The 25747-nt window shown below is 40.2% G+C and overlaps 1 protein-coding gene across 4 annotated transcripts in view; it reads right to left on the reverse strand.

Annotated features, from left to right (window-relative positions):
• The window catches only part of LOC130916718 (unconventional myosin-IXAa-like), a 255075-nt gene that overhangs the window by 37369 nt on the left and 191959 nt on the right, over positions 1-25747 (reverse strand). For all 4 annotated transcript variants that reach the window (XM_057837631.1, XM_057837630.1, XM_057837629.1 and 1 more), the window contains 13 exons: positions 17232-17307; positions 16946-17092; positions 15991-16030; positions 15778-15900; positions 10167-10247; positions 9967-10077; positions 9703-9825; positions 9481-9630; positions 9094-9395; positions 7337-8419; positions 5482-5551; positions 1288-1385; positions 993-1099 (listed from right to left, as the gene is read on the reverse strand). In XM_057837631.1, the coding sequence (XP_057693614.1) occupies positions 993-1099; positions 1288-1385; positions 5482-5551; positions 7337-8419; positions 9094-9395; positions 9481-9630; positions 9703-9825; positions 9967-10077; positions 10167-10247; positions 15778-15900; positions 15991-16030; positions 16946-17092; positions 17232-17307 (2511 nt within the window). The remainder of the gene's footprint in view (positions 1-992; positions 1100-1287; positions 1386-5481; positions 5552-7336; positions 8420-9093; positions 9396-9480; positions 9631-9702; positions 9826-9966; positions 10078-10166; positions 10248-15777; positions 15901-15990; positions 16031-16945; positions 17093-17231; positions 17308-25747) is intronic.

A 25747-nucleotide genomic window follows, 5' to 3' on the forward strand; every position in this document is an offset into this window, starting at 1 on the left:
CGATAATTTTTCCCGATCATATACATTTTGGCAATGCATAAGAAAAAAATGAATAAAATTCGGACTAATATATACATTCAACATACTGTACGTAAGTACTGTATTTGTTTATTATGACAATAAATCCTCAAGATGGCATTTACATTATTAACATTCTTTCTGTGAGAGGGATCCACGGATAGAAAGACTTGTAATTCTTAAAGGATAAATGTGACTTTGTATATTGTGACTCAATATTGCCATCTAGTGTATTTGTTGAGCTTTCAGTAAATGATACTGTAGCCATGCCCAAATGCATGATGGGAAGAGCAAACCATGACTGTGCGTAGTGATACCAATTGATATATCTTCTCTGCGTTGGGAAATAACATTGGGTGATAAGAAAAAGATCAGTTACTACCTTGCTTCCCCACATTGCTTCCCACGATATTTCTAATCGTAGGGAGAGGGATTGTAAGGCTTTAGCCAATTAAAAAAAAGGCTCCAAAGGCTGCCAAAATTCACTCTACTCATTTTACGCTGCCTTTTAGCTCTCTATATAGGTAAAACGGCGCCATTACAGATTGAGCGCGACAATGCGTGAGTGGGTTGTGCAGCGCATGCATTAATTGCGTTAAATATTTTAACGTGATACATTTTTTAAAAAATTAACTATCGCCGTTATCGGGATAAATTTGATAACCCTACCTTAAGCCTAAACTAAAGACTGAGACTGAAAGATGAGTGTAACATATTATGTCTGTAACGTTAAATACAATTAGAAAACGATTGAATAAAAAAAAAAAAAAAATTTAAAAAGGCATGTCCGATATTTTTTTGCCGATTCCGATACTTTGAAAATGACGTGATCGGGACATCTCTACTGTATAGTGATGCAAAAGTGAATGCGCATTAATCCTTTTATGGTGTCTACTTACTGTACTGTGTTCACGTTACACAAAACCAAGAAATACCGGGCCATACTGCTAGTATAATATAAAAACAACACTTACCAGGTGTCTCTGTAGCACAGTCGTTCCTACTGGCTGGCTTCTCCCTGGAAACTTTCTTTCCGCTGTGTTTGCTCTTACTCCAGAACCGCATCTTCCCTCTCATCCGGCTAAAATTAAAAAACATGTACACACATTTTAGCATTGATTGACAAGAATGACAATACTTTGGCTTCTCGCTTAAAAATTAGTCAAGACATGGGTTTAAAAGTGTAGGAATTCACTTAAACTGGGAGGACCGTGCCGAAGCGTTAAATAAGTGCCTTGTAAAACGTTAACTCCATTAGTGTAACCCTACCTTCCATCCTGACTAGAGGTCTTTCTCAGCACCTCGACTTTGCCCAGATCCCCTGATGACATGGTTTTATGGATCTTCTTAGAATCTTTGTGGGAATCCTGTAGAAAATAACACAGGATGGCAATGACTGTGCAGAATAATACAGGGTTCCTCTAATGGCGGACATTGTTCTCTGATGCTGCAGAAATCAATGACGAAAGAGTAAGAACGATTGTACCTGAACCGCAACCTTCAAATATGGTTGGCTTACACGACTCATAAAAAGTTTGGGATATTGTACTGTAGTGCTGTGCGATATGCAAAAAATATATCACCGTATAGGTCATTTTGTATCACAATATCGATATCTCATAATATAAAAGATTACATCTTAAATGTATCTAGTAGTGCTGAAACGTAAAACTATCCAGTGTAAACAGAAGCATCACGTAGCATACATATTTTGCTCAAATGCCCAGAACGGAAAACTTTTTTAATAGATTATTAATAGACATCTAATCCATTTGAAGTGGGAGGGTGGCAGCAAATGAACATTCGTTTATTCGCTGCCATCCCTCCCACCTCAAATGAATTGGACAGCAAGCGCTGCCAATTGCAACCAATGTGCTTAATTGTTCTTTGTTGAGATGGGAGTACTTTCTCTACTTACCAATGGATATACTTAAATTGGGACAATATTAGTATTGTGCCAAACATGTATTTTTCCAACCGAGTTTGAGTCAGAGTCACCTGATCTTCAAAGGAAACCTCGGACTTAAAGACTTGTAGGCTCTAATAAGCCACAATTGTTCTCTTTTACTAAAATATGTTATTAGAAACATGTACATTATTGAAATTGATTTAAAAATCTATAATATTTAGTACATGTTTTGACCGACAATGCACGCTGGGGGTGATGACAAGGTTGGGCTGGACTGGAAGAATAGCTGCAAGCTAGCAAGCAAAGCTAGTCTGACGACTGGTGCGATTTTGTTACATTCTGTTGTTGCTCAGATTGTTTTGTTCCAGAGATGTGGGATTGTTCCCAATGTCGTACCTGCATCCAATTCCAGCTCATCAGCAGTGCCTTTAAACCGATCCTAGGCGGCTTGCCAAGATCTTGACTTGCTGCCATATGACAGTTTGTATATCCCTTCGTTGTTAGTTGCATCATTGCCTTGTATTTCGTCTGTCTGCCTCTCACTGTGGTTTTCCCTTTTTGTGTCTCCCTTTTCGCTATTGCGTGTTTTTGTGTGTGTTCAATAAACCCTTTTACGCAATCCCTATGTTATTGCTGTCTGCTTACGGTCTGAAGTAAGCCGCGTTTTCTAATTCCGTGGTCAAGCCAGCCGCACCTTTTTTTCAGTTGCGTTTCCTTTTCAGGTTTTACTGCACAGACAAACAACGCATGTGGGTTGCGATTGCTTTATAAGTAAAGTTATGACTCTAACACCACGCGAAAGCATAGGCCAATCACTTTGCCGCTCGGGTTCAAATTGGAAGGGCAGAAGCGAGGACATGTTTTTGTAGCTAACGAGTGACACTATGGAGGTACAGCATCACTGCCCAGTGACGTCACCGCCTAGAGTGCATTGCGTCGTCAACAACAATTGCGACCTATTAGTTATCCCAATTTTAAAAATTTTATCAAAACAAAAACATTAAGAGGGAATAGAATATCACATTCTTATAACTCATACTAACATTTATCCTTTAAGAACTATAGGTCCTTCTGCACGTGATTCCCTTTTAAGTAAGTTTATCAGTAGACGTCTCATACATTTGAACTGGGATGGTGGCTGCCATTCCTCCCACTGTCAAAGGAAGCCAATGAGTTGTATTGTTGTTTAATCAGATGGAAGTTCTCGCTCTTCTTACAAGTAGATAAACTATATTGGGGCAATATGTGTTGCTATTTTCAATTGTCTTGCATGCATTGCTCACGTACGGTAGGCAGGAGGTGCTAATTGGCTAATAATTGAGTGATGATCGGGACATCTTGAGGCTGATTTGTGGTACGACTGTGGCGTAATGACTCCCATCAGTGTCGCAAGTCAGTGCAAATTGGGCGCCATCTGCCGGCCAAAATGAGCATTACACGAACAGGTCTATTTACGGTGACAATGACCATATACATTTAAATCGTCGATAAAAAGTTTTATATCATGTTGGAGAAATATCATCATCATCATCATATCATACAGCAATACTGTGGTCAAATTTTACCTGAAAAATAAACATCCCAAGCTTTTTAATGAGTGGTGTTCATAACGTCTATTCATGCTGTATTGCACGTTGATTAGTGAAAAAGAAAGAAGAATCACTGGATGTTTTGCTCCGGCTCAAGCGTCATTAGTTGAAAGTTTTGAACCATTCCGGCATGCAGCAGTACAAATTCTATTCTCGGCCGTGCAGCAGCTCGCATTGTCCTCGTCGTAGCTATGCTGTTTCTAAGCAGAGAGAAACTTGTTTATTTGTCGTTACAGACAGAAGTTGTGATGTTAAAAGGTTCCTCTCCGAGAAGTTGGCGGAAGTGGCGGGAAAACGGAGGAGGCCGGGGTCCGGGAGGTCATGTGATTTACCATCTCGGAGTCACTGTGACAGTCAGCCCTGGAGCGGGCGCGTGGGGGGCACAAGGTAGGGGGCAGCGTGCGGGAATGAGCAAGGACGTAGTATTCGTCGTCATCATCTGACTGCGTCGCTCCCTCCGAGTTACAGCGCGTGAGGAAGTCGGAGCGTGTCCGGGACATACGCGCTTTCTTTTTTGGGACCGGACGGCCCACCTGCTGCCGGGCAATCACAGCTCATTTTCACAATACTGTACTGCAAGCCTTTTTGTCCCACCATTTAAAAGAGTTCCCTTGTTCTTTAATAAAATGTTAGACAAAATATCACTTTAGTTGTAATTGGTAAGAAAAAAAAAAAAATTGGTGGACTTGAAAACTTAGGGTGGAAACACGCTTGGGTAGTATAGTTCAAGTGGTTCTCGGATATTTTACAGCAAGTAACACCTCAAGAAGTGCTTGGCAGAACTTGAAATTTCATGTTAACTAATTAAACTTGAATGTTCAAGTTTTTTATGGACAACTCGCCAATCAAATTTTTTTTAAAAACTGCCGCAGTGGAGCACATAGATAACTGAGCTAAACATCCTGGATGTTAGCATTAGGAATGAGGCTAAGGCTAAATTCACTAACTTAAATTTCAATAAGTATGAACCACATACTTCACCATGTGAGTTAATTTAACTCATATAATCATGTTCACATTATTAACTTGATAAAAGGAGTTAGACATAATCAAAATAAGTTACTTAGGAAGTTAGCATTAGGAGTGAGGCTCAAGCTAAATTCACAAACTTAAATTTCAATAAGTAGGAACCACAAACTTCACCATGCAAGTTAATTCAGCTCATTTAATCATGTTCACATTATTAACTTGATAAAAGGAGTTAGACATAATCAAAATAATTAAGTTACTTAAGAAGTTAGCATTAGCAGCTAAATTCACTAACTTAAATTTCAATATGAACCACAAACTTCATCATGCAAGCTAACTTGATAAAAGTTTCTTAAGATAACTTAAGAATTTTAGTTATGTCTACTTAAAATCTTTAGCGAGCATTAGTAATGCTAGCATGAGTAATAGGTACCGGTAGATATATTTTTTTACAGTTTGGCTGTCTGAATAACACTATCATGGCAAACTTTAGAATACAGGAGTGTAGGCCAAAAGTTTCATGATAAAAAATGTTTTATCTTCTTTTTTTTTTTTTTTTTTAAATTATTATTATTTTTTTTAAATAAGCCACAATGTGACATTACCACTGCGTTTAGATTACTAAACTCATTCACTGCCAGCCCACGTATACGTATAGCATTGATGGCAAATGTGTTGTGGTAGTTAATAAAAGAAAAGTACTTACAATGAAAACACCATTGATGGCGATAGACGTCCAATCCTTTTTAACTGGGAAGGGTTGGCAGTGATCGGACAATTGCTATCAGACCTCCCCAGTCGAAGTGGATTGGACATCTATCACAATCAATGGCAACCAAAGAGTTAAGGATTGTGTGTTAAATGTTGTTATCCTTTTTAGACATTTCTAACATTTCAGTTAATAACTTTTCGTATACCACACTTTGAGAACCACTGTTATAAAGTACAGTATGTCTAAGTGCAGCATGTCAAATGTATAAGTTAGTGTAGATCTACCTCTCTGGTCCTGGAATCATCTCTGAACATTGAGAACGACCTTTCCTGATTGACCAAATCCTTGTCTGACCTGTAAGAATGGCTTAGAGTTAAATCCATAACCAGATAGCAGACCGACATTGAATAAATGTTGATTTTCCATCAAAATAATCAGTATATAGTCGAAAATTTCAATGTCAACCAAACAATGTTGAATCAATGTTGCAAATACCGATGACACGTGACAGTGACGTTGAAACAGCATAGTTCTATGGTATGTCAGGCAATGGTTGGGTTAACATTATTTTATAGTTGATTAACTAATGTTGACAAATACAGTGGTACCTCTACGTATGATCGCTTCGACACACGAACCTTTCGACATCCGACGTAAAATTTGACTCGCCATTTGTTTCTACATCCGACGACATGCTCGAAATACGACGACAATGGCAGCACCGCAGACGAATGCACGGCGGATTTTCTTGTGTGGCAAATCAACACTGGTTTCAGAAAAGGTTGGTACAGGTGGTGAAACAAGGAAAAAGTTGACGCTTACCTTCTAAATGAAGATGCAAATGACAGAAAAATATGAGCGTAGGGTGGGCATCCGTGAAATGGCTCAACAATACATCTCCACGGTCCTCCTCCGACCATCGTTCGCCAGTCTTTATAAGTTAAGCTGACAATTCTTATTGTGGTAACATCTCCAGAGAAATCGCCAACTTCGCCACGTTTTTATCATTTATTTCACAACTTATTCAAAACAAAAACAACTTCTGTCTGCCGCAATTGACGGTGTTCTCAAGAAAACATTCAAAGTGAAAGTGAAACTCAAGCTCACCGGTCTGCCTCTGGCACGTCAGCCCCGCGGTGCGTTCAGGGTCAGCAAAAAACGTCCGCCACATTAGAACCCGATTCGTTACATTAATACAGGAATTATTATTATTATTATTCCGATTTTGATTTATAATGTATTTGTTTTGCTATGTGTAATTGCCATTTGTAATAGTACCAGCAGTATTTTTTAAGGATTTAGTGAAGTTTTTTGGGCTGTGGAACGAATTAATGGAATTATAATGTATTCCTATGGGAAAATCCTGCTCGACATACGACCATTTCGACTTACAAACAAGGTGCTGGAACGGATTAACTTCGTATGTAAAGGTACCACTGTACTTGATTTATGATTGACTGGGAAATATGATTGAAAAGTCATCGAAATATGGATGAGCGGGAGTTTTGGTCGAAAAATTGTTGCGTTCTTGGTTGACCGGGAAAACAGTGACAAACCCCGAACGAACTTCTCTGGAAACGCCTCATTTAAAGATAGCCATTTTTAAAGGTAAGTCTGCTTGGATTCTTCATAGCCCTAAGCAGCAATGATTTGGTAGAAAGAACCACGTTTGTCATGATTACTTTTATACAGTATAAAACCCTTTGCCTGACACAATGTGACAAAGTTGCCAAAATTGTAAGAAACACTGCATTTGCTGCGATTGGCATTCAAGCGGAGACCAACTTAGCTTGGATGTTAGCCAAGGAGAAGTTCAGACAAACTATATTCCTTTTCCAATTCAAGTGCTAAAATCGCTAGATATTACATTATCGAGCCTCGTCTAAATCAATTAATTGAACACTAAGCTAGTGCGGGCATTTTTCCATCGTAGCTAGCTCCGTTCCTGCATGTAGCCCTAATTTGGTTTGAGATTGGTTGAGAAACTCACTTCACCACAATCGACAGCGGAATGTTGATTCAACATCTTTTCAACATCGGTCTGCTATCTGTGTACTGGAATTGACCATTTTGTAATGTTGCATGACAGCATAGTGAAAAGCTCTATGGTGAACAAATCTGGAACCAGTTTGGACTTACTTGGAAAAAGGCAGCTTGCGTCGAGGCGGCGAGAACACAGTGTTGGAGGGTTTTTCCATCATGTTGACGATCACAGTCTGGGCCGAGCTCTTCTTCTGGGCTTTGGGTGGTTTAGTGTCAAGGACCGGGCTGGGAGAACCAATTTTCTTCTCCTGCTGACTCATGTGAACGGGGGTAGCACCTGGTTTGGGCTCCAGGGTGATCTTGATGTCCACTTCTGAGGAGCAAAGGTTAGGAACCTCTGGACTTGCTACAAGAGCAGAGGATTTCCCATCCCCAAAGATCTTTAGTGTAGTCCTTTCATTTGCTGGTTCAAACATAGACCCTACCTCTAAACCTGATATGTGAACTTGTTGGGAATTTGGTGTGTCTCTATGTTGAGAGGTATTTTCTGGAGTTCGGGATATAAGGATACCTTCTTCCAGAGGAATTTCCTTTTGCATGCTGATCAAGACCACGACAGGTTTTCGAGAGGTAGAGTCCCTTCTGTCATTGTAAGATTTACCAGGGCTTTCACATTTCGGCTCTCGCACAGGACTTTGATCAGAAGCAATGTAAAATGTTGCTCTTGGACTCTCAGTCCTAAGAGGAGACCCAGTCCTAGGCTTTTCATTGTGGTTTGAATCTCTGATAGGCTCTTGTTCCAGAGGCGTAGTCAACTTGGACCCAAAACCTCCTGAACCGTCAGTCTCCATGTCCTCAACAGTGAGTATTTCAACATTTTCAGGAGACCTATAAGTAGAAGGCTCGCAAAGGTCCACCAGCGGACAGGTACTGCTATCTGGTCCTATCTCGCCTTGAGGTGGTGCAACGACGCTACCAGCGCGAACCTTGAGAAGCTCCAAACTGAACTGAGCTTGTTCTAATTCTCTCATCCGCCTGCTTTCTCTCTTGGATCTGGTCTTGTGGCTTGCCTCGTCCATACTCCGACGTCTATCCGACTCTTTCTCAGAGTGTGTGGAGTCTTCAGGTGGTTCTTCAGAGATGTTCTGCACCCCTTCTTGTTCTGATGAGGCGAGGTCATGATTGGGTTCTGGAAGGATGGGTGTTTGTGGTTCATACCGCTGCTTGAGCTCTCGGAACCTGAAGATTTGGAAAAAGATTGTATGGCAGCTCCAATTTACAAATTTTTTGCGCATGCAGTAAACACGGGTAAAAAACGTGATAGCTCATGCAAACATTTGAGGAAGCTGCCTTACGAACCGGGTTGACCTGAGACTGCAAATGCCATAAAATGCAGTTTAACCAAATTGGATTGACTCATTTTGAGTCTTTAAATAGCCTGTCTGTAAAGGCAAAAACAGCACAACTGTGTGACCTTGACTACAGTTACTGTGGACGATGAGTCGGCAAAATGTGAGATGACGGGAAGAGCAGATGCTTTCTGCTTGTGTTCTTGAAATGCCAGGAACAAAATTCAGCACAACATATTGTCTATGGAGCAATGTAATGTTGGAGCTTCGACATGATTAAAGGGCTGACTTGGAGTCAGTCACAAGAAGGAGTCATGCCATTCAATTTCTGGTAGAAATTTCAACCCTACATGTTACCTATCGCGTGAAACTCTTTACCAACGGTGTATACTATTTGGCATCTATGTAAAAGATCCAAATTTTAGTATAGAAAACTACGTGCTACACCCACACCAAGAGCACCTTCAATTTAGGCCCTACTGTTCCAGTTTCAAGTAAATCAGGCACATTTAAGTCCGATCCCAGTTTATCCAATAACGCACAAGAACTGACAACTTTCTGCACCTTTGCCGGGCCAGGTATCCTCTTCCCATGGCTTGTAGCTGCACCACAGTCCTGTACATCTCACAGTAGTGTCTCCTCTGTACGAATCCCCTCCAGGCCGCCTGCACCGTGACGGCCGCTGCGATCCTTCGACGGCGGCAGATCCTCCAACTTCTCTGGATCGCCACGGCCGAGTGCCGCCACCGCACGAACCTCCGGCGCTGCCTGCAGCACCTCCAGGACGCTTGAATGCAAATAACCGCTTGCTCCTGAATTTTCAGATCCATAGCGGATTCTCTGAGAAGGCAGTTACGCCACCATCGCTGCAGAACGGATGAAGAAAATCAAGTTGAAGGCCTAATTTTTTAGGCAAAGAGGTAAGCTAACTTTGCTAACAAAAATGTTTACCTGGATAACATGTGCACTCTGCCTCATTCTGACAAAGTTCTTCCTTTCCAGGACCGCTCGGAAGCGGCGCTGCAGCGTGACGATACGCCGCAGAACTTCCTGGTGGAGGAGCGTCTGAAGACGTTGACGCTCCGCCTCTCGCAGGAATACCTAAACGGTGAAAATTTGATTGGATTCACTTGTGACAAGATGACGTGAGGAAGAGTTTTCAGGTTTATCTACCGTTGTATTGCCCACTTGGTAGCCAGCGGGCATCAGGTGGATCTGCCTGAAGAACTCCCGAATGCCCGACTTGGTCGCGCTGGTGCCTCGAGGGAGCAGCACATGAAAGTGACGAACAAAATCCTGGGAAAACAAAGAGCACTTTAGAACAAAATTTCCAGTCTTTGTACATGTTTTCAGCACTTCACTTCCAACATTATTCATATATTTATGAACAGATCACAAAAATGGCCTTCTAGGGTTTTTAAGAAGCTTGAACTTTACCTGGAAAGTGTACTTGATGCTGTATCCCGACTGTCGGATACGGACCGTTTCCAACATGCCTGTGTACCGCAGCTGTCTGAGCACTAAGCTGTCATTAAAACGTAACGGTAGCTAATGACAGAGAAGAAATAGTGTTTTAGTTTGACTTAAACTGCAAAGCAATGAAAAGACATTACATCTGTGACGTTTTTTCTTTTTACCTTCTCAGCATTAGAGCGGATACACTTGACAAAGTATGGCTCTGATTGGTTAAGAGTCTCCATTAGTTTGTTGAGGGAAGCCTGCACACACAAACATTCTTTATATTGTGTGTAATCCAATTACTATAATTTTTGCACAATAAATTTGACACTAAAACAGCATTTGTTCATCGATAAGTCGCACTGAACTAAGCCGCAGCTGTCCTCACTGTATTATGGGATATTTACAACAAAAGATATCCACCGGTAACACTTTATTTAACAGCAGCATCATAAAACTGTCGTAAGACCAAATGAACCACCATGAAGCTTAGAACCAAATGGCTACAAAGCTCCATTGCTTCAAGACGCTTCATTTGGCCATCACGGTTTTCTTGGGGGAGACAGTCAACCTCTGCTGCCAGCTGCTGTCAACACAGTTGTCCTCCAACATGCCTCCTAGCATACATTGCAGCACTACAGATGTAAATAATAAATCAAAATTCATGTTCTGTGCTAATTATTTCTTCAGTTACTGTTTTAGTTGTTTCATTAATTGGTAGTTATGGAATTTGGTAACACTTTATTTGACAGTGGCGCCATAAGACTGTCACAAGACCATCATAATTATGACATGGCACTGCCATGAGCATGAGCAAATGCTTACGACAGATGTCATTTTGTGTCATCCGGCAAATGATCTCCCTTTTGAATGGATGTAAAATATCTCTACTGGATGTAAATGGAGTTAGTGACGTAATTTGCCGGATGACACTTAATGACATCTATCATAAGCATTCATTAATGCCCATGATAATGTCATGTCATAATTATGACGCTCTTATGGCAGTATTATGACGGCGCTGTCAAATAAAGTGTTACGTATTAACCCAAATAAATATTTTTTAAAAATTAGACGCAGTGAACTATAAGCCACGGGATTCAAAATGAGGGAAAAAAAGTACTGGTTTGTAGAACGAAAATTATGCTACTTCAGTCCAATCCTTTATGCTATGTTTTGTGCACTTTATAATTTTTAAGAATTAAAAAAGTGTAATGCAGCATCATAAAATTGGATTCATCCAGTTCAACAATAAACGTTTTTTTTGAATGAATGAATGAAATATTTATTGTCATCATCACCGGTATCATTGACAATCATTGACAATTACAAAATGTGATATGATTTACCCGAAGGAACCGAAGAAGAAGACAAAGGCAGACGGGAGGAAGCATATGCTTATCAGTTTCCCGTCCCCCATACAACTAAAGACCCACATTCAGACATGGTACATACATCAGATGGCCACAAACTGTACAATAACACAATCAACAATCTGGGTTTACAATAACTCAGCGTCCAGTCAAGCAGCTCGATTAATTTCAGGGCGTAAAAGGTTATGCTTTGTCATGTCCCTGACATTTTAGCATCTGTTTGCCGTGGGAACATTTTGTTGTGGCTATGTGTGTGGCAAAAGTGATTATGTGTTATCACAGCTGGTGTGAGTAGCAACTCAAAATGCTTTTCTTATAAGTCTCTTAAAAGGATACATTCCTAAGGTGTACATGGTGGCAACAATTGGCGCACACAAAGATCACTGTAACAGTTTCATCATACATGAATGTATGAGGAAAATCAAGATTTAATGTCTCCACAACAAAAGACATGCTTATATTTCGCTTTATACACTATCTTTTCCATATACTCAGTAAGCTGGACATTTGAATCAGGAGCTCGGTAGACACAGCAGATAATTATGTTTTTACAATTGGGGATAAGGAGCTCAATTGTAATACATTCCAGGAGATTGTCAATCATAATTGCAACACCCCCTCCCCCTTGGATGCCCGATTCATTTGTGCCATGTTATATCCGTGCAAATTAAAGTCAGAGCCTTTGTTATCTTTAGTAGATAATCCTTAATGTGTTCAAAATTCTTGTAGAGACTCCTGCCGTTGACAAGTTTCAGCTTACTGTCCACATCCACGAGTTGTTATACTGGTCCGCTGTGTAGTATTTACAGTTATCCAGCTATTGTAGAAGTTGTGGTCCAGAAGTGTGGTTTCAGATGCCATCGTTAATTTTCAAGTGAGGTCAGCTGGTCAAGACTCCTAATAGCTTTAATCTTCATATCTTGCGTCTTGACAAGGATCCTGCAATCCGAGACCCAGGTGTTGGCTATTTTCCCAGCTTTCTTGAGTTGACGTGCTTTTCCTGCAATTTCGGCATTTCGGCGAGTCAAGTTGTCATTAAAAAAAATCTTGGACCATTTCAGGTGGCGGCGCTGGTTAAGCAGGGCAGTCTTGGTCTTGTGGTCTGTCAGCTTCATGAGCACTGTCGCCGGTCCTCTCCCCCCAGATGGGAGCAGAAAGCAGCGACGGATGTCCAGCGGTTCCATGTTTATTCCATACTCTTTCATCTTAGCAATTGCCAGTTGCGCCACTGTATCACCTGGGCTAGGCGTCAGTTGTAATCCAGAAATGATGAGCTCATTTGCGCGTCGGCACTGGTCGAGATCGTCAGCCAAAATTTCCAGCCTCTTGATGCGAACATCTCTCTCCTCGACCGCCTGCTTGAGTTTCTCGTTTTCAGCGCGCATACAGGAGCTCTCTGACGATTTCTTGATTCTGGTTTTAAATCAAGCCAGTCAAGGAGACCTCCAATTTCTGTATGGAGGATTTTATTTCATCCAAGTCTCCAGGTTTCAAATTCTTTGGAGCCATACTGGGAGTCGAGCTTGCTGGCCCTGAGTTGGCCCTGAGCGCTTATCGGTTGAGATAAGTTGCTCTTTGGAGCTCAGAGGAGTGCGTCTGTTCACAGTTTGAGCTGAATCAAGAATATTTAATGGTACATTTCCTATAATTTATGTATTGAAATGTTGTTTGGCGCAACCCAATTTCATATGCTAAGGGACCAGAAAAGAAAATTTTAACTATACTGCAATCACTTTTTATGTGAATACTAGGCATGTGCCAGTTACTAGTTTCAAGGTTTGCCGTGGTATGAAAACGCCAGTTTCAAAACCACTAAAATTTTCCATCATACCGTAGTACTGTATTAGCTTTTATTTATGTCCCAAGTATGCAGAGAGAAATCCGTGGCTTAGAGCGGCAGCGCTCACCCTTCCCCTGCGCATGTTGCTCTGTCCAGTGTCTGTCAGTGACACGACTCTGTCGTTATGCTGTAAAGTAGACACAATGGCTGAAGGTGGTGAAACTACACCTGAGCGTTCCCCCCTCAAAAAAGACAAAGTCGCTAGTATGGGAGTACATCAGCTTAAAGGACGAAGGACAGCCGACATGCAAGATATGCTTGCGGAGGGTGGTTGCCAGGGGAGGCAACACCTCCAACATTATTTCATATTTATGTGACCATCATCTGTCATTTTACACAAAATTTAAGGTAAGTAAACGCTGTCATGAAAGTTTCTCACCAGCTACAAGAGTTCATTCCAGCGTGTTTAGTTCGTCCAGTGATGGTAAAACAAATACAGTGGTACCTCGACATACGATCGCTTCGACACCCGATCTTTTCGACATCCGACGTAAAATTTGACTCGCCATTTGTTTCTACATCCGACGACATGCTCCAAATACGACGACATGACAGCACCGCAAACGAACGCATGGCGGATTTTCATGTGTGAGAAATCAACACAGATTTTCAAAACTTTGGTACAGTTGGTCAAACAAGGAAAAAAGTGATGCTTACCTTTGAAATGAAAATGCAAATTATATAAAAATATGAGCGCTGGGGTGCGCACCCATGAGCTGGCTCAACAATACAGCTCCACGGTCCTCTTCCGATCACCGTTCGCCAGTCTTTCTAAGTTAAGGTGACAATATTATTGTGGTAACGTCGCCAAGGAAATCGCCAGCTTTGTCACGTTTTTATCATTTATTTAAGAACTTATTCAACACAAAACGTCCATTTCCCTCCGCGGTTGACTGTGCTCTTGAGAAAACGAAAGTATTATCTCTACCGCACTGACCTATCTCACTGTGATGTCAGCCCCGCGGTGCGTTCAGGTACAGCAAAAAGTGTCCGCCACATTAGAATCCGATTCGTTACATTATTTACAGGAATGATTATTAATTATTATTATTATTATTATATTATTCCGATTTTTATTCATAACTTATTTGTTTTGCTATGTTTAATTGCCATTTTTAATAGTACCAGCAGTATTTATTAAGGATTTACTGTAGGTTTTTGGGCTGTGGAACGAATTAATGGACTTATAATGTATTCCTATGGGAAAATCCTGCTCGACATACGACCATTTCGACTTACAAACAAGGTCCTGGAACGAATTAACTTCGTATGTAGAGGTACCACTGTACTATAACATAAGCTTGTTAACGAGGCAGAAAATGTGGCTAGTTCGCACCTCAAGATGGCTAACTAGTTTCTTCTCTACCATTAGCCTACTTTTGTAAAGTCTTCCACCATTGTATACATCTGTTTAAAATGACATTTTTATCATACAGCCTGTAGTGTTTTTTTCTCTCTGGAGACTTTCTGTGTTGAGAGAGGGTGTGTGTGTGTGTGTGTATAATGTGTAAATAATGATACAAGTCATACACACACGCTCTGTCCCTTATTCTTGCTCCCCATTAGTATTCAACTAATTAATATTAATAGTAGTAGTGGTATGTGTTTTACATAAAATCAATTTGATCATATATTGTTTATGTCCAGTTCTTTTTGTTGTTGTTGTTTTTCTTGTTCTAATTTTGAGCAACTTGAGCTGTGGCTTTGGGTTTAGTCTATAAGTTCTATTTATTACAATATTATCTATTTTTTGTCACTTTTTAACTTTTTTAAAAACGTTATATTATTGCTGATGTTCCAATTTGCAAGTATGTTGTAAAAAATTTTTTTAACCCATACATCTGAAAATACCACATTTTAGAGCTATAAGTGCAATACTGTGATACTGTGAAACCGCGGTATTTTTGCTTAAGGTTATAATACTGCCACATGCCTAGTCAATACTAATTTTAGTATTAACGTACTTCATTGTCTGCCACTGACCAGGAAAGAAGAACAATGCATTTACATTGGGATGCTTGGCATTTAATGATCCAGTTTCAGTGCCACTGATGGCGCTAGCTGTCCTATCAATTTGGAGTGGGAGGTCTGACAGCATTTATTTGCCAGTAGGTGAAACCTACAGAAGGCAGAGGTTATGTATTCGTTTTCGCATGCCTGTTTATATGTTTTTTGCCCAAGATAACTCAAGACAGAATAAAGGGATTAATATAATTTGCAGGATACGTTTATAATATAAAATGGAAGAAGTGATCACATTTTGGGATCATGGGGTCAAAGGTCACAGAGGTCAGAAAAGCAATTTCGCTTTAACCTGATAACAAATGAGCCTATTTAACTCCAATTTGCAGGGTAGGTGATAAGCTGACAAGAAAAAGCGTTCAAGGTCAAAGGTCACAGATACTAGGGATGCTTTTAATTTGCCATCTTAGGCAGCTGCTCTCTCAGACTGCTCCTCTAGTTTTGATGACTTATCAGGATTGTGTTGACGAAAAAAGCACTTTAAGCCTGCTTTTTTATTAAAATTATGTCATCTCCACCAAAAGACGTTAAGGAAACTAAAGAGTGAGTACTGACCTGGAACTGTGCACTGATGCTAGGCGGTTTCTTCTTCTTGTGCAGGTGAAGCAGCGACTTGGTGATGCGGTCGTGGAGCGTCACACTGCTTAGGTGGCGAAGAGATTTCACGTCTAACAAGTGCTACCAATTGTAAAAGTGAAAATAGAATAGACACATTTAAAAAAATAATAATTGGGTAAAAAAGTTGAAACATGTGTTGATGGGTCCTACCTTGGGGAGGCTGGGTTTGGTTTTGCAGTTTTTGTTTCTCCTAGAAAAAGGGAGAAATTCGATAGATGTTATTGCAGAGTCAGTAACTTCCCCCAAAAGATTTTTTTTTTTTTTTTTTAAAGAAATGAAGCAAAACATATATAATTTTTAGGGCTGTCAAAATTATCGCATTAACGGGCGGTAATTAATTTTTTAAATTAATCACGTTAAAATATTTGCCGCAATTAACACACATGCCCCGCTCAAACAGATTAAAATGACAGCAGTGTAATGTCTGCTTGTTACTTGTTTTTTGGTGTTTGGCGCCCTCTGCTGGTGCTTGGGTCCAAATGACTTTATGGGTTTGGGGAGTGAGCATGGTGTTATTATTGACATCAACAATGGCGAGCTACTAGTTTATTTTTTGATTGAACATTTTACAAATTTTAATAAAACGGAAACGTTACGTGGGGTTTTAATATAAAATTTCTATAACTTGTACTAACATTTATCTTTTAAGAACTACAAGTCTTTCTATCCATGGATCACTTTAAGAGAATGTTAATAATGGTAATGCCATCTTGTTGATTTATTGTTATAATAAACAAATACAGTACTTATTTATCGTATGTTGAATGTATATATCCATCTTGTGTCTTATCTTTCCATTCCAACAATAATTTACAGAAAAATATGGCATATTTTATAGACGGTTTGAATTGCGTTTAATTACGATTAATTTTTAAGCTGTAATTAACCCGATTACAAATTTTAGTCGTTTGACAGCCCTAAAAAATATATATAATTTTCCAATTTTCAAACACTAAAACATTGGCAGCCATTAAAGGTGATTCATTGACCAGATCTGTAATTAAATTAAAACGAGTGCGTGCACTCCCGACCCCCAACACTAGATAACGCCAGCACATTGCAAATAATTAATCTGACTCCACAGTATGATGGTTGTGCTTCTCACAGTAGAATTCCCTGAGCTCGTTCCAGGAGTTTGCTGTTGGACGAGTTGACAAAGATGCCGTCCTCTCCCAAGGCCGTCGGGCTTCCTGTGGAAGACAGACGTCCCGACTTCGAGCCGCGACCGTTGCAGCCGACGCCGAAGCCATCCCTGCGGAGGAAGAGGAATGAGAAAATCCTCAGACGGGCTTCCAAATTGGATTCCGCAGCAAAATGAGGGAACACGACGTGTCGGCAGCTACTGGCTTTGTGATTTATAAGTCAGGAGATGGATGACTTTGAGGACTCACCAGCTGGCTTTCTCATTGAGGGTGTTGGCGCCTTGAAGATCTGACAGCGGAGAGCGAGGATTCTTCCTGGTGATGCCTGCACACAACGGAAAGAGAGGAAAGGAACATGACAGATGAACTGATTGCTGGAATTGGGTATAAGGACTGTAAATCATCTTATTACTTCAAGTTCAACTACAAGTTTGCGACTTTCATGCACGCCTGAATGTAGTTGCTTTTCGTTTTGGGCTGTGAATGCAAGGGTGTAGGTTTGGTCTCAATATTGGTAGAGGCGATATAACAGCATAAACTGCATGTACACTTTTTGCTGAGAACGGGACATTAATAAGACCAAACAGATTGGGTGAACGGCGGCCAGGGCTACATTTCTCACCAAGACAGTGGGGTAAATAAGTATTTAGTCAACCACTAATTGTGCAAGTTCTCCTACTTGAAAATATTAGAGAGGCCTGTAATTGTCAACATGGGTAAACCTCAACCATGAGAGACAGAATGTGGGGGGAAAAAAACAGAAAATCACATTGTTTGATTTTTAAAGAATTTATATCCAAATTAGAGTGGAACATAAGTGGCCACCTACAAACAAGCAAGATTTCTGGCTGTCAAAAATGGTTTAACTTCTTCTAACGAGGTCTAACGAGGCTCCACTTGTTACTTGTATTAATGGCACCTGTTTTAACTCGTTATCGGTACAAAAGAGACCTGTCCACAATCTCAGTCAGTCACACTCCAAACTCCACTATGGCCAAGACCAAAGAGCTGTTGAAGGACACCAGAGACAAAATTGTAGATAGGTAATAGGTAAAACGCTTGGTGTAAAGAAATCAACTGTGGGAGCAATTAATAGAAAATAGAAGACACACAAGACCACTGATAATCTCCCTCGATCTGGGCTCTATGCAAGATCTCACCCCGTGGCGTCAAAATGATAACAAGAACGGTGAGCAAAAATCCAAAGCTGGGAACACAGTAACAAAAGCTACTATCAGTAACACAATGCACCGCCAGGGACTCAAATCCTGCACTGCCAGACGTGTCCCCCTGCTGAAGAAAGTACATGTCCAGGCCAGGCTGCGGTTCGCTAGAGAGCATTTGGATGATCCAGAAGAAGACTGGGAGAATGTGTTATGGTCAGATGAAACCAAAATAGAACTTTTGGTAGAAACACAGGTTCTCGTGTTTGGAGGAGAAAGAATACTGAATTGTATCTGAAGATCACCATACCCACTGTGAAGCATGGGGGTGGAAACATCATGCTTTAGGGCTGTTTTTCTGAAAAGGGACCAGGCTGACTGATCTGTGTAAAGGAAAGAATGAATGGGGCCATGTATCGAGAGATTTTGAGTGAAAAGCTCCTTCCATCAGCAAGGGCATCGAAGATGAGACGTGGCCAGGGTAACAAAGGAGTGGCTTCGTAAGAAGCATTTTAAGGTCCTGGAGTGGCCTAGCCAGTCTCTAGATCTCAACCCCATAGAAAATCTGTGGAGGGAGTTGAAAGTCCGTGTTGCCCAACGACAGCCCCAAAACATCACTGCTCTAGAGGAGATCTGCATGGAGGAATGGGCCAAAATACCAGCAAAGTGTGAAAAGCTTGTGAAGAGTTACAGAAAACGTTTGGGCTCCGTTATTGCCAACAAAGGGTACATAACAAAGTATTGAGATGAACTTTTGGTACTGACCAAATACTTATTTTCCACCATGATTTGCAAATAAATTCTTTAAGAATCAAACAATGGGATTTTCTGTTTTTTTTCCCCACATTCTGTCTCATGGTTGAGGTTTACCCATGTTGACAATTACAGGTCTCTCTAATATTTTCAAGTGGGAAAACGTGCACAATTAGTGGTTGACTAATTACTTATTTGCCCCATTGTACATGCTAATCGTTTGTGTGGATTGTTATTGCTGTATCGGTGGCTAGTTATAAACGCAAATTTGAATTGCTGTTATTGAAGATGAAAAAGATTTAATGTCATTTTATTTTAGTTTCATTCTCCAAGTGGTGATTTCATGAGTAGCTGAATAAAGTCAGCAAACGACACGGAGGTCAGACATTATCATTTCGGAGCTTAGCTCGCTGTCTAGCTAGGACTTAGCTCCGACATCTTAGCGAGGACAGCAGAATGATGAATAATACATGTTTTTGGACAGTTATTTTGAGATTTGGAGGGTATTTAGGCGAACTTAAAGGTTTCATTCCGACTTACGCAGAAATGGAATAAAGTCAGCAAACCACACGGAGGTCAGACATTATCATTTCGGAGCTTAGATCGCTGTCTAGCTAGGACTTAGCTCCGACATCTTAGCGAGGACAGTACAATGACGTATAATACATGTTATTTTGAGATTTGGGGGGTATTTAGGGGTACTTAAAGGTTTCATTCCGACTTACGCAGAAATTCGAGTTATTTCGCCAGTGTAGGAACGGAACTCGTCCGTAATGTGGGGATTACTTGTATTTCAAGCTGCTCAATAGGTGAAATGTCTGTGCTTTGGTAGGATTTTATTAAATAAATTATTAATTATAATTTTGTGATTTATACTCAGGTGAGACTTATACATGTTTTTGTTTCATGATTATGCATTTTTGGCTTGTGCTAGTTATTCTCTGGAGCAATTTATAGTTTGAAAAATGCAGTAATGGAAATATATGAATTTCTGTTCTTTAAAATAGTTCACAGATAATACAAAAAAAATCTTATGAAAAATGATAAATTAATATATTTTGAGGTAGTTAGGGTTGATATTTAATTTGTTTTGTTGTTGCTTGTATTATCACTTCCCAAGCAGTGGAAATCCCCTGTCTTAGTGCATTTTTTCCCCCCAAGCCCTTCTTGGAAAAATCTGACATCAAAGTGACAGCAGTGGACACACTTACTGTCACACTTAATGACTTATTTACAACACAAACATTTGTGCTCCACAAAGCCTCCTTTTCTTTTTCACTGGGGAATTTTTGTCGTCTTGCAAAGTTTCTGCGGAGCGGATCGGATTTTGTTCATCGTATTGGAAGAAGCTAACCACACACATGACAAATAAAGACTGTCCAATCTTGACAATATCTGCAGGCTCCACCGGGGATGGATTCCATTGATTTTTTCCGATCAGTCACAAAGGAACTGTTGCGCCTGCGGTTCTTTTCTTATGCGGCGCTGCTGTAATAAAAACGTCTCAGTCCACGTGTTATTGACCGCAAGTGACGGCCTCGAACTGGAATTGATTTCGGAGAATTTTTCACTTGAGCTCACCTCGCAAATTTGCCGCCCGTTTACAAGGCGCCTGCTTCCAAAAAAGACATTAGATACGGGCGCTTACAGAAATATTTTAGGCTGTAAAAGTGGGCCAATTTTACACTTGACCAAAGTGAGTGTAATTTAATTGAGTCGGACAAATTTCTTTTCTTAAATCGAATCAAAGTGGTTAATTTATGGCACAAATCGACATTTTTCTCTCTTCTTTTAACTCAGAAGCTGCCATTGACGACAATAGACCGAATTATCACTTCCAGCTCCTCCCAGTTGGAATGGATTGGACGTCTACTGCGGACAATGGGTGTTTTCAAAAGTGTCGCAATGAAAGTAAAAAAAAAATAGTTACATTTTTTTTTTTTTTTTTTTTTAAATAAGTGTTGCACCAATACCGATACTAGTATCTGTACCGATACGTCAATAAAATAATGTCATAGGTATTTGAAAGTACTAAGACCCAACATGCACATTAGAGGTCAACCGATAATGGATTTTAAAAGATCCATGGCAATTAAAAAAAAAAAAAAAAAAATCAGCCGACTGCCGATGTCTGGAGCCGATTTCGTAAACCGATATATTTTAGGCCGATATAATTTTATTTAAGCTATGTTGATTATGAAAGGAAACACACATTTTATAAATGTTTGTATTGGAATTTGGTATTCTGTTACTTCTTTTGTAACACTGGCCCAAGGTGGTGCAAAATTAGAATTAACAAAGAGTATAAAACAGTTATCATACACATCAATCAGATCGGCTGATCTTGAAAAAAAAAAAAAAAATCCATATATTGGCCCCATATGTCGGTTAGCTAATATATCGATCAACCTTCATAAGAAAGATCATCACCCAAACAGTGAACACAACATTTTTTTGCTAATATATTGGTTATATATCAGTTGATATTGACCAATCTTGAAGAAGAATCCACATATCGGCCCGATATATCGACCAGTCATCAAAGTCCTAAATTATATTCATCAGAATCAGTGTTGTCACAGATTACTTAAAAAAGTAATTTAATTACTGATTACTGATTACACCAAAAAAAAAAAGTAATCTAGTTACTTTACCGATTACTTACTTTTAAAGTAACTTAGTTACTTTGATAATAAACTTATCAGTTACTTTTTACCAATTTTTCTCCTTTTGCTGCCTCAACATAAAAATGACAACAAAAAATGTCATCACATGTAATTGAATTTTTCACATAACATTTTTCACATACTTAGTAACGCGTTACTGACAACACTGTTCAGAATACTGACGCAGGCAAACAATCTGTTCTGCGACTATTGGATCTCCGTACCGCATTTGACAAAGTTGATCACAACATACTACTCAGCAGATTGGAACAGTGGGTAGGGTTCACTGACACTGTTCTTCAGTGGTTCACATGTTATTTACATGATAGGAATTTCTCTGTGTCAATCGGAAACCATCAGTCGGAACGGCCCAAACTCACACGTGGGGTTCCTCAAGGGTCCATTCTCGGACCACTTTTATTTAACATCTATATGCTTCCTCTAACACAGAACATGGGACAGTATGACATCTCCTATCACATCTATGCAGACGACCCAAACTCACACGCGGGGTTCCTCAAGGGTCCATTCTCGGACCACTTTTATTTAACATCTATATGCTTCCTCTAACACAGAACATGGGACAGTATGGCATCTCCTATCATATCTATGCAGATGACACACAACTCTACATCTCTGCGTCCCAGCATGATTATAGTCCCTTAGTCTCTCTGAGTAAATGCATTCATCAAATCAATGAATGGATGTGCCAGAATTTTCTCCGGCTAAATCAAAAAAGGAAAGGTCAAAGATCAGCACGCACCTTGGCAAAATGTCACTTACAGCCACAAATCGAGTCAGAAATCTTGGCGTAATTATTGACTCAGACCTAAAATTTGACAGCCATCTAAAATTCGTCACTTAATCTACCTATTACCACCTAAAAATATACAGTGCCTTGCAAAAGTATTCGGCCCCCTTGAACCTTGCAACCTTTCGCCACATTTCAGGCTTCAAACATAAAGATATAAAATTTTAATTTTTTGTCAAGAATCAACAACAAGTGGGACACAATCGTGAAGTGGAACAAAATTTATTGGATAATTTAAACTTTTATAACAAATACAAAACTGAAAAGTGGGGCGTGCAATATTATTCGGCCCCCTTGCGTTAATACTTTGTAGCGCCACCTTTTGCTCCAATTACAGCTGCAAGTCGCTTGGGGTATGTTTCTATCAGTTTTGCACATCGAGAGACTGACATTCTTGCCCATTCTTCCTTGCAAAACAGCTCGAGCTCAGTGAGGTTGGATGGAGAGTGTTTGTGAACAGCAGTCTTCAGCTCTTTCCACAGATTCTCGATTGGATTCAGCTCTGGACTTTGAATTGGCCATTCTAAAACCTGGATACGTTTATTTTTGAACCATTCCATTGTAGATTTGGCTTTATGTTTTGGATCATTGTCCTGTTGTAAGATAAATCTCCGTCCCAGTCTCAGGTCTTGTGAAGATACTAACAGGTTTTCTTCCAGAATGTTCCTATATTTGGCTGCATCCATCTTCCCGTCAATTTTAACCATCTTCCCTGTCCCTGCTGAAGAAAAGCAGGCCCAAACCATGATGCTGCCACCAACATGTTTGACAGTGGGAATGGTGTGTTCAGGGTGATGAGCTGTGTTGCTTTTACGCCAAACATATCGTTTTGCATTGTGGCCAAAAAGTTCTATTTTGGTTTCATCTGACCAGAGCACCTTCTTCCACATGTTTGGTGTGGCTCCCAGGTGGCTTGTGGCAAACTTTAAACGAGACTTTTTATGGATATCTTTGAGAAATGGCTTTCTTCTTGCCACTCTTCCTTAAAGGCCAGATTTGTGCAGTGTACGACTGATTGTTGTCCTATGGACAGACTCTCCCACCTCAGCTGTAGATCTCTGCAGTTCATCCAGAGTGATCATGGGCCTCTTGGCTGCATCTCTGATCAGTTTTCTCCTTGTTTGAGAAGAAAGTTTGGAAGGCTAGCCGGGTCTTGGTAGATTTGCAGTGGTCTGATGCTCCTTCCATTTCAATATGATGGCTTGCACAGTGCTCCTTGAGATGTTTAAAGCTTGGGAAATCTTTTTGTATCCAAATCCGGCTTTAAACTTCTCCACAACAGTATCTCGGACCTGCCTGGTGTGTTCCTTGGTTTTCATAATGCTCTCTGCACTTTAAACAGAACCCTGAGACTATCACAGAGCAGGTGCATTTATACGGAGACTTGATTACACACACGTGGATTCTATTTATCATCATCGGTCATTTAGGACAACATTGGATCATTCAGAGATCCTCACTGAACTTCTGGAGTGAGTTTGCTGCACTGAAAGTAAAGGGGCCGAATAATATTGCACGCCCCACTTTTCAGTTTTTTATTTGTTAAAAAAGTTTAAATTATCCAATAAATGTTGTTTCACTTCACGATTGTGTCCCACTTGTTGTTGATTCTTGACAAAAAAATTAAATTTCATATCTTTATGTTTGAAGCCTGAAATGTGGCGAAAGGTTGCAAGATTCAAGGGGGCCGAATACTTTTGCAAGGCACTGTAGCCAGAATTAAGGGGCTTCTGATTAAACAAGGCATGGAAAAAACAAATGCATGCATTCATTTTCAATAGTTTGGACAATTGCAACGGTATATTTACAGGTCTTAATAAAAAATCAGTCAGGAAGCTTCAGCTAGTACAGAATGCTGGTGCCAGAGTCCTTACAAATGGGGGATATGGATGGTGTGGCTCAGTGGTGGAGTAGTTGTCCCCCAACCCAGAGGTTGTGGGTTCGATTCTCCACCCTGATGAACTCGCCTAAGTATCCTTGAGCAAGATACTGAACCCCGCATTGCTCCTGGTGCTGTGTCACCAGTAGGTAGATGGCAATGTAGTGTAAAGCGCTTTGAGTACCTTGAGAGGTAGAAAAGCGCTATACAAGTATAACACCATTTACAAATACAAAGAAACAGGACCATAATACACTGGTTATGAAATCCTTACACTGGCTTCCAGTGAGTGAAAGAATAGACTATAAAATACTACTGCTAGTCTACAAAACACTTAATGGCCTTGGACCAAAATACATGCTTGATTTGTTGGACCCCTATGAAGCCTCTAGACCATGGGTGTCCAAACCTGTCCTCAAGGGCCGCTGTGGGTCCTGGTTTTTGTTCCTACCAATCGAGCACAGGGAGTTTAACCAATGAGGTTTGCGCTAAAACAAGAGCACCTGACTGCAATCAACTGATTACACTTGTGAGATACCAGATTGGTGAAAGGTTGTCCTCATGATGGGTTTGAACAAAAACCCGCATCCACTGCGGCCCAACGTGGAATAGTTTGGACACCACTGCTCTAGACCATCTAGGTCGTCTGGAACCGGCCTGCTGTATGTTCGAAGAACAAGAACCAAGCAGGGTGAGGCAGCATTTAGTTACTATGCTTCTCACCTCTGGAACAAGTTACCTGACGGTCTGAAGAGTGCTCAAACTGTTAGCGTCTTTAAATCAGGGCTAAAAATGTTTTTGTTTACCACAGCATATTCATAACTGTCTATATAGTTCAAATTCCACGCCATTTGCTTTTTATTCATTTCTAATTTTATTTCTTTTTCCGATATCAATTTGTTTTTCTGTTGATGGTTTTATAAGATTTTATGTGTAATTTTATTCCCTGTTTCAATTTTCTTAGTTTTCTAACTTTCTCTTGCTCCAATGTGATTTTTACGAATCATGTTATCTCTGCTCAAGGATCTTCATATGATGTAAAGCACTTTGAATTGCCTTGTGTTGAATTGTGCTATACAAATAAATTTGCCTTGCCTTGCATAGCCAATATTTCGGTTGACCTGAACAAGAATGATAATCACCACAACAGTGAACATCACAGTTATCCTATTATAAAAGCTGTATATCAGCCTATGGCCGATTCTGAGAAAAAAAAAAGTCCATATCGGCCCGATATATTAGTTGACCTTTAGTGCCGATTCTGTGCAACATGTGCTTTTCGAGCTCCTAACCACTGGATGCCCTACCCAAGATGGCTGCTAGCCGAGCACGCACTGTATAAAAAATGAGCGCTTGTCGCCCTTCCAAAGATGATGATGGATGTCCAGTTCTGTGGCATCCAATCATCCTTCTGCTGTGATTTTAAATAATTTTATCAGTAGTTCATTTGCTGCAAACTTTCCTACTTCAAATAGTGAAGCAGTGTCTTATCA

Source organism: Corythoichthys intestinalis, chromosome 5, assembly GCF_030265065.1.
Source record: "Corythoichthys intestinalis isolate RoL2023-P3 chromosome 5, ASM3026506v1, whole genome shotgun sequence".
Lineage (NCBI taxonomy): Eukaryota > Metazoa > Chordata > Actinopteri > Syngnathiformes > Syngnathidae > Corythoichthys > Corythoichthys intestinalis.